At 35.2% G+C, this 14085-nt stretch overlaps 1 protein-coding gene across 1 annotated transcript in view; it reads left to right on the forward strand.

Annotated features, from left to right (window-relative positions):
* Window positions 1-935: 935 nt before the first annotated feature.
* LOC111623709 (eukaryotic translation initiation factor 5B-like) overlaps window positions 936-14085 on the forward strand; it is a 59698-nt gene continuing 46548 nt past the window's right edge. Inside the window, exons 1-2 of the mRNA XM_023366395.1 lie at window positions 936-1149; window positions 13926-14027. Of these exons, the coding sequence (XP_023222163.1) occupies window positions 1103-1149; window positions 13926-14027 (149 nt within the window). The 5' untranslated portion in view covers window positions 936-1102. The remainder of the gene's footprint in view (window positions 1150-13925; window positions 14028-14085) is intronic.

A 14085-nucleotide genomic window follows, 5' to 3' on the forward strand; every position in this document is an offset into this window, starting at 1 on the left:
AGGATGTTATCTACTCACCCATGGTGGGCATACTCGGTTCTGATAATGATTGAACGAAGGCCTGATATTGGAGGCGCTAGGTCTATCCCGTCCCTCATTGTGTACCTGGCAGAATTCACGATGAATAAGATTAACAAGATCTCTTAATGTCCACAGGGCGAAAAGAATAAAACAAAAACGATGACCCCGTTCCTCACCATAGACTTTCTTTTTTTTGTGGGATTGTACAAATGAACAAAATGATAAAAAATATCAGCCTACCGGTGTAGAAACCCGAGTTTGAGTTCGGGTTGGAATTTCATAAACTATCGTAAATGGTTTGATTCGTTTATGTCAGTTCTATTCCGTTATTATCCGGACACCCCACTTTGAACTTGATGAACTGTTAGTGCCCGGGGATGTTTTTCAACTTTTTCCATCCTGTAGACATTAAAAGGGCGTCTTTCAGCAAGTCCATTCCACCCATGGGTTCAGCCATGGCCTACAATAGGGCTGCCGGGTGGTGGGGAGAACGCGACAAAGCCGAATTCGATCCCAAGTCCTCCAGAGCAATAGGCTGCAATCTTAACCGCTCGGCCATCCAGCCGTCTATACCTCGCCATTAATAGAGTTTTACAAAGTAGCATATTAATAAAACAAAGACATTTCATTACAGTTTAACAAACACTGAAAATGGGATAATTTTCTAAAACTAATAAACATTTAATTGTATTTATATAAATATTCAATTATATTAATAACAGAAATTTCAAAATTATTTTTGTTATTGAAAGTGACAATGAATTGTAATCTATAGAAATTCATTTTTTGTATATTAAATCAAATGTTATATTTTATAATAAAACGAAATTAATATTATTTATTCTAAACGACAGAAGAAAATAAAATGAATTAACATTTTCTCTGTAATAATTTAAAATTGAGCAATTCCATATTGCGTAGATGGCGTGTTATATCTAGCCACATGTTGCTATTCAGCTTCGAAAGAGAGACGATAATAATCGTGTGCTCGATATACTTGGTAAATTTTATTTTCGATTTCTAAACAAAGAGAAGAAGAAGTATAAGGATAGTTGCCGGTAACTTATGAAACATATATGCTATGGGAAAAGACAGAAAGTTGAAGAAAGGAAGACAAGAGGAGGACTTGTAAGTTGTCAAAAACTTTGTTATATATACTATAAATATATATTGGAATTGTACGTGGTGTTAAATATAGAATCAAGCTCTATCATTATTGATACGTACAAAGCTAAGGTAAGAATGTTCTTAATATAAGATTTAACGGCAGTCGTTAAGGTGTTAAATATCTTCTATATGATTCTCATTTACATATGGCAGACTTAAACTTGCCTTTTACGTATATAGATTGTATATGATCGGCTGTTATATGTGTGAGTTAAAACCTATTATAGTATTTGTTTTTGCAGATACATGCTAAAGAAGTTTTAAATTATATGAATTATAATTAATTGTTAATTAGATCACGACCTTTGCTAACTGTTTTATGAAGTTTCTTGATGCTTAATTTAGTTTTACTCATAGATTAAGTTTATTTATGTTTTGATTTTCATATCGTCATGAATGTTTTCCTATTTTGTATTGATAATCTATTTCAAATATTTAACTGATAAACATTTAATTCTTCAATATTTTCAATTAAATTGATATCTATGAAATGCTTATTTAACTTTGTTTAATTAAAAACTTTACAAATTTGGAAAATATTTATTTTTGAATTTTTTATTTAAGTTAATATTACTTTTGGTGATAATTACAATAGAAGTTTGTTTGATCTATAGTAATTATTTAATGATAAGACATGATATGATCAATTTAAATGATTTTTCATTCTTGTATTCTTTCTGAAAATAATCTAAAACAATTTTAAACATTTTGTTAAATTATATATATGATATAATTTTAATGAACAATTAAATTTTATTGTAATAACTTACTGTATATAAATAATAATGTTTTTAATTACAAATAATTTAAATTATTATACTTTTTACAGAAATACAGTATGTATAAAATAGTTTCCTTTTTTTTGTATTGATAAATCTCTAACAAGATACATCTGTTTATGTTTATACAGTTTAGTCTACTTAGGGTACATTCGTAAAGTCAAATGAGTTAAACGAGAATAACGTCGTCGTTATTCTTATTTCATTAGACTTTTCGAACGATTCATTTATAACTAAATGGCTGTTTCTAAAATTGAAGATATGAATGTTACTAGTGTAGCCTTATCTGAAATATTTTTCTTAGATTGCTTTGGGTAGACAGTTATTTCTATCATTTCACCTTTTAATTCACAGTTTAAACACTTGTTTCTACTCGATTTAGAAACATCGATATCGCCGGCTGCCATTTTCTTAACAAAGTGAACTAACTCTTTCCTTTGTGAACTTCATTGAGTTTTATTTGAAACGTCATCACTGCAAAGCATGTGCACTGAACGAGACTACTACTTTTAGAACGATTTGTTACTAACGCGTTTAACTCATTCAACTTTATAAACATATCCTTAATAGAAACCAGTTGGACTTGATAAAAGAGTTGAACTTTCCAACAGCCAAACTCTACTTAAAAGAAACTTTGTTGCTTTAAACCAAAATGAGTCATCTTAAAAAAGATTTTGTCATTTTGTATTTGATCATGTGTATCAAAAGACTACATTTCCTTATTATAATGTGGTTTTTTATTATATTAACTAATTTATCTAATCGATGATTACAGATTTTTCAATGGTAAAAAAAAATTAGTAATTTTACATTGTTTACAATTTTTCAANTTAAAAGAAACTTTGTTGCTTTAAACCAAATTGCTTTCTAAAACAACCAAAATGAGTCATCTTAAAAAAGATTTTGTCATTTTGTATTTGATCATGTGTATCAAAAGACTACATTTCCTTATTATAATATGGTTTTTTATTATATTAACTAATTTATCTAATCAATGATTACAGATTTTTCAATGGTAAAAAAAAATTAGTAATTTTACATTGTTTACAATTTTTCAAAATATTTTTTATAATCATATCTTCTATATCATAAAATGAATTATATTCTTCAAAATTTTGTTTTAAATACTCCTGAACAACTTATTGCTTCTTGAGATGAGATCAAAGGCAAAGAATACAATTCATCCTGATTAATATTATAAACTTCATCATCATCCTTTTCAGTGGTTTCTTGTTTCCCTTTGATGGATTTGCAGATTTCAGTATCAATAATATTTCTATAGAATTCAGTGTTTTCATTGCAATCAATAAAAGCCTCAAATTCTGCTGGTGATATGGCTTCAGCAAGTTTGAAATTGCCCAAATCAAACTGATTCTATAATTCTTCACGATCACTGCAACCATTGTTTGTGGTAAAACCAGCTTATTAAAAGCAATTTATAATCATTGAAAGTGACACAAGAACCAAGCTCTTGATCATATGCATTGCTTTTAACAAATGTATTGATTTTGCGTAATCAGTTATCAATTGGTCACCCTCAATTGCTTGAATTATCTTCCTCATAATCTGTGTGTGATGATGCATCTTTGCTGTATAAATAACACCTTGATCCAATGGTGGTATCAATGAGATTGTATTTGGTGACAAAAAAATAATTTGAATGTTTTTGAATGAAACATTAATCTTATGGCAGGTGACATTGTCAGCAAAAAGAATCATTTTTTTATTTTTCAATTTGCAATCTCTATTTTTCAAAATATCAGCCCAAATTCAATTTATCATTGAAGCATTCTTGTTGTCTTAATAAGGCAGTGGTAGCTTGGCTTTCTTAAAACAATGTGGATTCTTGAATTTGCCAACCAAATAAGTTTCCTTTTCTACACTACACTATCCAGAACCTGTAACCAGTGCATGGCACGTATATATTGTATACCGCTGTTGACAAACATTTTCAAACAATCTTTTTGCTCTTCTTCAGGCCAACTGGAATTCCCTGGACGGAGTGTATTCTATTTGGAATCAGGTGTCATTCTGATGAAATGGATCCTTTTTGACATGCGCGGTCGTGCAGTGGAGGAGGAAGTTGCGGGTTGGCATCCAACAGTGATTGCCAGGCCAGAGATAGAGTCAGCTCTTCCTTCCAGTTAATGCATGTGGTTACCTGGCCGACATTATAGATAGCCGTGGCCTCTAGCCATTTGAGATGCTCCTGGTGGGGTGTGTTGATGATAATAGTAGCTTTATTGAATCGTGCCTTGACCTCAGGATCTGACGCATACGCAACCAGGGCTAAGGTGAGTCTCCCATGTCGGATATCTGCCTGATATTCTCATAGACAGGTGTTCAAGGAACGTTTGGTCAAACCGATGTATAATAAGTCTTCGTTCTGTCTGTTGTCCTGATTGGGATAGAATAGACTCTGGGGAGTCTGGTGCTATCGGGAGGGTCTTTATCATTCTGTAGGATACAGAAAATTGTGGGACATTTTCTGTATGCTAACTGTATCCCGTGTTCTCTAGCTATCTTCTTATGTACTGTCTTAAGGTATGGGTTGAATGTGATGGGGACTCGTGTCAAACTGTCTTGCTGGGGGTTGGCAACATTATTTGCAGTCAGGGCGTGTTTCAGGTATTGATATCGTTCTGCTAAGCAGCATGTCATGTTCGGGGACCTGTGCTCTGTTGCTATCCTCCTGATGTGGGCTAATTCGGTTGCCAGGGCTTGCTTGGTTGATGAGTGTGAGAACGCCCTTTCTACTAGAGCACTAAAACACTAAACATACCCATCGGTAAATGAGAAAAGGGATATTGTTGAGAAAGTTACTCTAATGTACGGAGCCATAAACCAAATGTATGGCATATTAAAAGAACTACGGTCTTCTTCCAGTGGAATCAGGCACTGTCTTTGCTCAGGAACAGCAGGAGGGGAGCAAAATAGCTACCTACTCGGAAGTGGTGAAATCAAATATTCCTGCAAGCACAATAACAAAGGCCATTTCCAGATCACTGAACAACAAAATCAAAAGGGAGGGCAGTGGTAGCAGTTATGCCCTGGTAGTTTATCCCAAAGAGGAAGATGGGATCAGGATGAACATGAGAAATGTTCAAAAAGAAATAACAAACAAGATAAAGCCAGACAAATTAAAAATAAAAGTCACAGCTATCAAAGAGGTAAGAGGTAATGGGCTCTGCTTTCGTATCAAAAATATACAGGATGCTAGAGTCTTGGGGCAAGCTATTGAAGAGTTACCGGAGGTGCAAAAACACGTGAGGACTAAGGTCCCTGAGGATAGGCATCCTCATATCATCCTCTTAAATGTACCTTACTTGGTTGAGGAAGAGAATATTATTAGCATGATTTATGAACAAAATGCTTCATTGAATCTAATTAGCAAGGAGGAATTTACGACCTCCACAAAATTGAGCATTGCAATAACAAGAGGGAATTCCCGTGAAAACTGCCGCCACATTGTGCTATCACCACTCAACTCATTAGGAGCATCTTAATTAAAGAAAAACTCGTCTCACTCTCCTGGACGAACATTAAACTGGATGATTACATCTACATAACGTGGTGCTACATGTGCTGCAGGTATAATTGCATAGCTCAGGACTGCTCTGCTAACCAGGTCTGTAGCCACTGTTCTAAAGGACATAGACACAGTGACTGTAGCCAAAAGGAAAAACATCCATGCTGTATCAACTGTAAGTCAGCCAACAAAGGTCTCGCCCAGGAGATACGGCTGCCCACCAATCACAACGCCTTCGACCCTCTATGCCCTCAAACAGCGAATAAGGGAGCAAACCATTAGACAAACGAATTATGGATATTAGCCCCTTACAAAGAGGTATAAAACTGATACAAATTAATTTGCAGTGCTCGACGGCTGCCTCCACGGAGTCCTTACAGGTGTCCAACTCCCATCAGGTGGATGTACTGCTTGTCCAGGAACCGTACTGTTTTAACCAGAAAAATAGCCGTTTTTGGGAACCTCCCCATTTTCAACATTGACTCTCAGGAAAATCCAAAAATGGGGATTATCATTATCAATCATGGCCTCACTGCTTAACTCTTGTTGCAGCATTCGAACAAGCACTTCACCACCGTTATCATCAGTTTCCACAATGTATTTTTGGTAATTATTTCCTTTTATTGCTCCCCATACGAGGACATCACTGAACCATTAGAAGAGCTAAACAACACAATACATCAGCTCAGCAATCTTCCAACCCTCATTGCCGGGGACTTTAATGCCAAGTCGCATGTTTGGCATAGTCCTATTGAAGACTCAAGGGGCTATAAGGTGATTGAATTTTTAAATGGGCTACACCTCCAGTCTTTAAACACTAGCACTCTCTCCATCTACTCTTCTTCCACAGGGGAGAGCTGGGTGGACTTATGTCTGGCCAACTGCCTTCTTCTTCACCACGGCATACATTGCAGCACCCTGGATGAACACTCGGCGAGTGACCATAGCTACATAGAAACCAGCATTGACTCTCCCAACATGGTAAGGAGGCTCTGTATAAAGCAGGTTACAAATTGGGAGAATTATAAAAACTACATAAGTATACACAGGAAAATTGAGCCTTTTCCTCACATGGCCAATGCCGCAGACCTAAATACCTGCATACCATCATCTACTGGGTCTATCAGGCTACAACCAAAATAAAAACTGTCAAGCAATCTGCCCTTGGTGGACAAAAAAGAGCTCCACCTTGAGGGCTTCCCTTAGGAGAATGAGGAGGAGGTTCAGGCAGGAGGCTGACCCCGGTAGGCGTGAGGAACAACACCAGGAATATTTAACCCTATTTAGGAGCTATAAGACCAAGATCAACAAGGCCCGCACTGATTCCTGGAGGTGGTTTTTCACGGAAACAGGACATGACCGGCCTTGGTCCACCCCTATTATATTGCAAGGGAGAAGGTAAAAAAGACTCAGATCCCTAATAACTTTCAACTTAACTTTAACAATTACAGCACATCAATGGAAGATACTTATGCAAATATAATCAGGAATCTATTTTCCTGATGACGACCACACGTATGATAGTGTACTGCAGGAAACAATCTGGCACAACAGTTCCAATTGTTCATCAACTGAGGATGATAAACTTTTCACTTGCCAAGAAATAGAGCAGGAGTTCTCCAAACTAAAGCTAAAAAAGGCACCTGGACCCTAACTGTGTACCAAATTTCAACTTTCAACTCCTAACCATTTGGGCTCATATCCATAATGTATATAGAAGCCTTAATCCCGTCTCTCTCCCCTAAGGGGGAATTTCAAAAAATCCCTTCTTAGTGTGCGTTTTTGTGACGTACCCTAACTGTGTACCAAATTTCAACTTTCAACTCCTAACCGTTTGGGCTCTGCACTTATTATTATTATGTTGGGTTTAGTGGGTTACTCGGTTCACACCAATGGCTGTGTACTATGCCGGACCAGAGTCAAGGCATAGCAACCAAAAACAAAAATTAAATAAGTGTGTCAGTGTCTGTATTCAGGAATTTCCTAACAATGTGGCATGTATTCAATATAGTGGCCTTCTGTAGTGTGATGTATGTATTTCTACTCAATTGTAATGTTCCCAGGCTGTTGTGTAGTGTTGTGGTATCACACCTGTACAGGAGAGAACAACAAGTACATATAAGCACCCTTTCCATTCTCCACAGATGCCTTATTTCCTGGGTGAGTTCTGTGTACTTGCTGATTTTTTTCAGTGCATGTGTTTTGTACATTGTGAGTGTTTGGAATGGCTATGTCTATAATGTATGTGATTTTATTGTGTTTGTCAATGAGTGTGATGTCTGGTCTGTTGTGGTAAATTGTTTTATCTGTGATTATGGCTCTGTCGTAGTACATTTTGTGCGTGTTGTTTTCCAATACTGTCTGTGGAATATACTTGTAGTATGGTTCGTGGATGTCTGCCAATTTGTGTTTCTTTGCAAGCTCTTGGTGTATTATATTTGCTACTTGATTGTGTCTATGTAAGTAATCTGTCTGTGCCAAGAGCTTGCAACCAGAAGTGATGTGTTGTATAGTTTCTGGCATGATGTGACATTTTCTGCATGTGTCATTTGTGAGTGTTGTATCTTTGAGTATGTGTTTTCTGTAGTTTTTAGTATTTATGACCTGATCCTGTATGGCAATCATGAATCCTTCCGTCTCCCCAAAGAGGCATCCCCGATCTAACCAGCTGTTTGACGCAGTTTTGTCAACAAAATCCTGGGCCAGGTCATAAGGATGCCTGCCATGGAGTGCCTTTCGAGCCCACGATTGCTTGATGGTGTCTATGCTTTTTATATGTTGTGTCAAGTCTGTATGATGTGAGTATAAGTTTAGTGATGTGTTATTTGAGTCTGCTAGAGTTACTGCTTTATGTAATTGTTTCCTGTAGAAAAACTCTCGCAGTGACTGTATTTGTTTGTAGTGAAGGTTAACTATGTCAATCAGGCCACGTCCGCCATCTTTACGTGGAAGGGTTAATCTTTCTATGGCAGATTTAGGGTGATGTTGTTTATGCTTAGTAAATGTTGTTCTTGTTTTCCTTTGGAGTTGCTCAAAATCTGAGTGAGTCCAATGTATAACTCCAAAAGAGTATGTGAGTATTGGGACGACATATGTGTTTATTGCTTTAACTGTGTGTTTTGCATTTTGTTAAGGTTGTTGTGTATAATTGTTCTTTTTTGATCAACAACCCTTTGTTTGGTGACAGTGAGGTGAGAATATTGTTGTGTGAATCTATGGTGTAGTTGTTGTCTGTGTGCTATCATGTTTGTTTCGAGTCTTGTGATGGTGTAGTAAGTACAAATGATAAACTCGTTCATTTCTGTTGTCCATTTCATCCGTTGGTGTGGTTTTCCAGCCTTTGTGGTCTGTGGATGCATTGCCACAGAAACACCAAGGCTAGGTTGATTCCTCACATCTGTTGAGGGCAATTCAGTAGCCATGCTTGGCCCGACGCTGCTGTCGCCACTGGTAACCAAGGGAGACTGCGGCCTATTTTTCGAATGTGAGCCTCTGCCTATAATTATTATTATTATCAACTTGTCTCGATTATATGTATAATATATTCGATAACTTTTACTTTTCTGGCTGTTATATATAAGGGCTGTTATAGAGGGAAGGTGTATAGCGATCGGTCAAAAAATGTTCCTTCCCAAATTTTTACATTTTTGGACTCAGGACAACTTGAAATTTCGAGATATGCAAAAGATTCAAGATTTTCATTTATATGCCTGGATGTTAGACCGTGTATGTGGGGCATGATTTCGTTCACTCTGTTTGAAGCCTAATAATTTCTGTGGTCAGAGTGGTTGGAATCGGAGTCAGATGGTTTAACACAGGAGTTAATTATTAAGCATCATAGTAGTTGAACTGAATCGTTTCTCCATATACGTTCTAACATCTTAGGCGAGAACATCTTAACGGGTTTTACTGTACTATTATAAAATGACAAAAAAGTTACTTTGAAGGTAGAGACAAATTTTATTTTTTTTTTTAAATTTTGTACGCTAATAACGAGTAAAATTTTCATTAAGAGATATGTCACATGACCACTTTTATGTCTTCACTCTGTCGACCTTTAACTTCAAGAACCAAAATTTAATAGTATGAATGCCCCTTTATACACAAGAAACAGTGCCACATTTCGTTTCTTAAACTTTACCCATTCTGAGATATTGTTTAATATCTCAGGACAGAAAATAAAGAAGTTAAACAAATTAGACGCCAACACATACACACACAAGAATTTTTCCTCTGAGTTTTTATTGACTTTTTGAGGAATTTGAGAGGTCTCCAAACGTGTAGATTTGCAAAAAAATCCTGGAAGGTCAAATTTGACACGATTCCAATACTTTTCCGTTTTATATACATAAGAAGTTAAGTAAAAAAGGAGTCGGAGTCAGCGGATTTTTTGACGACTCCGACTCCACAGCCCTGGTCATAACATGCATTATTTGTTCATTGTTACATCAAATCGTGTTACTAATAGTCCTTATTACTAAAAAATATCGCTGTTTGTATCACTTTATATGAAAACTTTTCGCCTAGATTGGACAGCAGACCTTTACAAGTAGTGGTCAGCAAACACAAAATAGTATCCAAGCCTGACAGAATTCGCTAAGATTTATCTATCATCTCCCAGCAGTAGTGTATATAATGAGAGGCTATTTTCAGAAGCAGGTATAGTTTATGAGGAAAAGTGCAGTCATTTGCTATCAACAAATGCTGAAAAAATTTTCATTCATCACAACTTACCACTGATAGATTTTAAGTATTAAACGTAACAATTTGAGATTAAAATAAATACGCTTTTGAGTAATATGTGCATTTTTTTTTTTTTTTTTTATGATTTGGTATTCGGTATTCAGCCGAATGTTGCATACTATTCAGCTGAATACCGAATATTAAAAAAAGTAGCCGAATAGGCCAAATACCGAATAGTAGCCGAATATTCATGGCATCTCTACTACAAAGCACTGGTGAAATTTGCCACTGAATAAAAATTTTAGACCGAGCTCCTAGGCAATCTCATCAGCCAGACTTCATATTATAGGTCCAGATCTCGCACAGACGGACCTCATGGCCAGGGTACTCACTCTTCGCTGTGTTCTTGTTCTGCAATGTGCCACCTAGTCAACTTCCATCATTAGTGTAGTGACTGGATGTTATGCACGGTTCTAATTGTATTCATCCACTAATTGTCATGGGATAGTGTCCAGCACATTTCTAACGTGTAATTCCATTTTCTATACATCATACTCTTGTTCAGTTTGACCATCCATCCCATGTCATGTATTGTCGTGTTATTTTATTCACCACTGGTTTTATGTCAACTTTCATTCACTATGTAATAAAATCATTGCTCAGTCCTGTGCAGCTATGCCAATCCAACACATCTTCTGTCGCAAGAGGACTGTTCAGCTCTGTATTACTCTGTCATTTTGTAAATATCACTTTTCTGATCTATGTAAACCTTGGGCTTTACAGGCCAACAATTGTTGCGCCAAATAATGTGTATTGTATTTGTATACACTGTCATTTTTAACAACTGTTTGTAAATATTTTTGAATTTCTTTAATAAATGCGATGCAGGTGCTTATGAGACCCTAACACTCTTCCCACTATCCTTTCACTTTATTTCTCCTTCATTCTAACTTTTTCATAAACCTTTATCTCTTCTTTCTGCTTCTGGCTTTAGGGCTATACTGTTGAGTATACTGTGGGTTCTTATTCACCTTAACAATGGTAAATAGTACCATTGAACTTAAAATCAGTCTTAACACATGAGATGGGCCACCTCGAGTATCTCTTGGTGTAGCATATGGTCTTGAACTGTATTAAATAAAAAATCTCTACAGTGTATATATTGTATACCGCTGTTGATGAACAAATAGAATACACTCCGTCCTGGCAATTCCAGTTGACCTGAAGAAGAGTGAAGAGATTGTTCGAAAATGTTTGTCAACAGCGGTATACAATATATACGTGCCATGAAGTAATTAATAGCATTGTAATTGTATAGATCCCTAAGCCTATTAACCTCAACCTGGTTTGGATGCCATTCTAAGACTGTTGTTCTGACATCCTCCCACTTCTTCAAAGTATCTTTAATAACAGATATCACCATTAATCCTCTTTTTCATATTTCTCCAAGTTTGTTGGTGTTCTTCATTCAAGGGTTCTTGGCATTCTTCTGTTGTCAGATCTGATTCAGGTTCCATTACGAACTCTTTGATGTTCTTTATTTCTCAGATGTTATTTTTGTTACTCCTTTAGCTGCTTGAGTCTTCTTGATTATATAGTATGTTTCTTAAATAAGATTGAACTGAGACCTACTGTAGACCTGTTCACGCCATATAACATTAGGCATCTTCTGCCCACTCTCTACCTTTGCTATTATACTCTCACCTTTTGAAAAGAAAAACAGATGCAAAACTTAACGAGTGCCCGTCCGACAGTCTTGGGAATACACAAAAGAATTGTTTTGTCAGAAAAATAAAAGGCTGGAATTACAAGGGAGAGTTTCAAAGTTCAGAGGAATACTATCCAATCGGTATATACTGGCTTGAGCGTTGATGTCAACGTCTCCCACACTCTGAAAAGTTTCGAATTGTTGCCCAAAGACAATGGAAGACCAATCGGTATTCATTATTTTATGTCACTTCTTCTTGTGTTTGTTCTGTGGGGTGTTCGTTATCCGATCATGTGTTTGTTGTCCGAACATAAAAGTCTTTCGCGAAAGTGTTCGTTATCCGATCTGTTCGTTAACCAATCACCCACTGTATATTATTCTAAATAAAAGTGAAATAAATTAATTTTTTTCAGAGCTAAAGTGAATGAACTATTAGTTTTAATGTATATTTATTAATTATGATCTTACATCACTTATATTTTGATATAAAATGTAATAAAATTATATAATTTTATCACTTTCAAATATCATGAAAGTGTTCATGAAAGTTTCATGTTTTCATATTTCAAATATTTTCAAATTTGAAGTATGAAAACTAGATCAATTAAATTAATAATAAATATATTTATTATGACTGCTGTTTTTTCTTATTCTCATTGACTCAAAGTTTTATTGTATAACATAATAATCTGTAAGAAGATTATTTCAAGGGTAAAAAGATTTACACTTGAAATATTAACTTAAAAATACTCAAATAAAGTGTGTACTTAGATATTATCTGTTCCACTCAGATCCATGAGAAACCCACTTCTACTGTCACAAAGTATTTACACTTTATTTAGTTATATATATTCAGTTGCCAGTTACACATTGAAGCTCTCAACTTTGAATTCCATAGTCAGAATCCATGTTTGATGCAAGTCCATGACTTAGGCTGCTTTCTCACTAACAAGTCTTTGACTCAACTTGTCTCTCAGGCTGCTTGAGATCTCACTTCTCTCGCTCAATGGAGCTTCCTTATTAAGACAACTGGGAAGAGTCCTTGACTTATTTATCTCTTTGAACAAACAAGATCTCTTAAACTCTCTCTGGCCAAAAATTTCCAGTTTTCCTCTTTTATTCCTCTTGACCATCAGATGAAACAATCCAAGTCCTGGACAGATGACATGGGATCAAAGGGATAATTATTGTCCCAAAGTTAAAGATGCTGGCACTGTTGCTGCTCTCCACTTTATGGCAGGAGACATTTTCAAGGGCCAAAAAAAAAGTCCAATAAAATATTGGTTTGCTCTTTGTTTTGCTAAGCATAATGATTTATAACGTTAGACCTAGCTAACTATTATCAAAAAAAAAAAAAAATCAGACAGCCAGACCAAGATTAAACTCTCAATCTTGACAAAAAATATAAATTAACTTTATGTAATACAGTAGAGCGTCATTTATCCGAATCATTTGGGGACTGTGGTTGTTCGGATAACCAATTATGTATGAAAAAATATATTAACCTATCCCATTTTTCTCCGTTTCATGTCGCTTCGCATTGAATTTTCGTCAATGTTAAACCTAATGAAAATTTTTATAATAATAATCATGACTATTGTATCATTAAAAATTATTTCTTTATTTTGTACAAACAAAATAAATATATTGAAAAATATAAAAAACAAAAAAAAATTATACTTTAGACATTAATCTACTATCAAAAACGTTCGATTGAGCACGATACACATTCCGACACAGTCCTCAGAAAAACACCACACAAAAGTGCCAGTGCTGCCAGCTAAAACACATACATCAAAAAAAATATTGGAGTAGCCCAAGTGATAATAAATTTACAAGTGATAATAAAAATTTGCTGACTGGAATACTTTCGGATAACCGACTTTTGGATAAACGACGCTCTACTATAATTACAAATTATACATAGTTAATGCTCTTAGGAAATCACATTATAGAAATTTATTTAAAAATTAAATTTATATCATAAATTTTTCATCAAATGTACTATATATTATTAAAAAAAAATTTTTTTTTTCAGTGGAGAGGAGGAGGTTGAAAATGATAACTTAAATTCTGAAGAATCATCCACTACAGCTGGAATTAAAAAAAGGAAATCCAAAAAGAAGGATGATAGTGACAAGTATTTAACTATAAATTTTTATTAATAAATTTAAAAGTTATTTTGATAACAATACAGT

Source organism: Centruroides sculpturatus, unplaced genomic scaffold (assembly GCF_000671375.1).
Source record: "Centruroides sculpturatus isolate CEXI.00-Female unplaced genomic scaffold, Cexi_2.0 scaffold80, whole genome shotgun sequence".
Taxonomy (NCBI): domain Eukaryota; kingdom Metazoa; phylum Arthropoda; class Arachnida; order Scorpiones; family Buthidae; genus Centruroides; species Centruroides sculpturatus.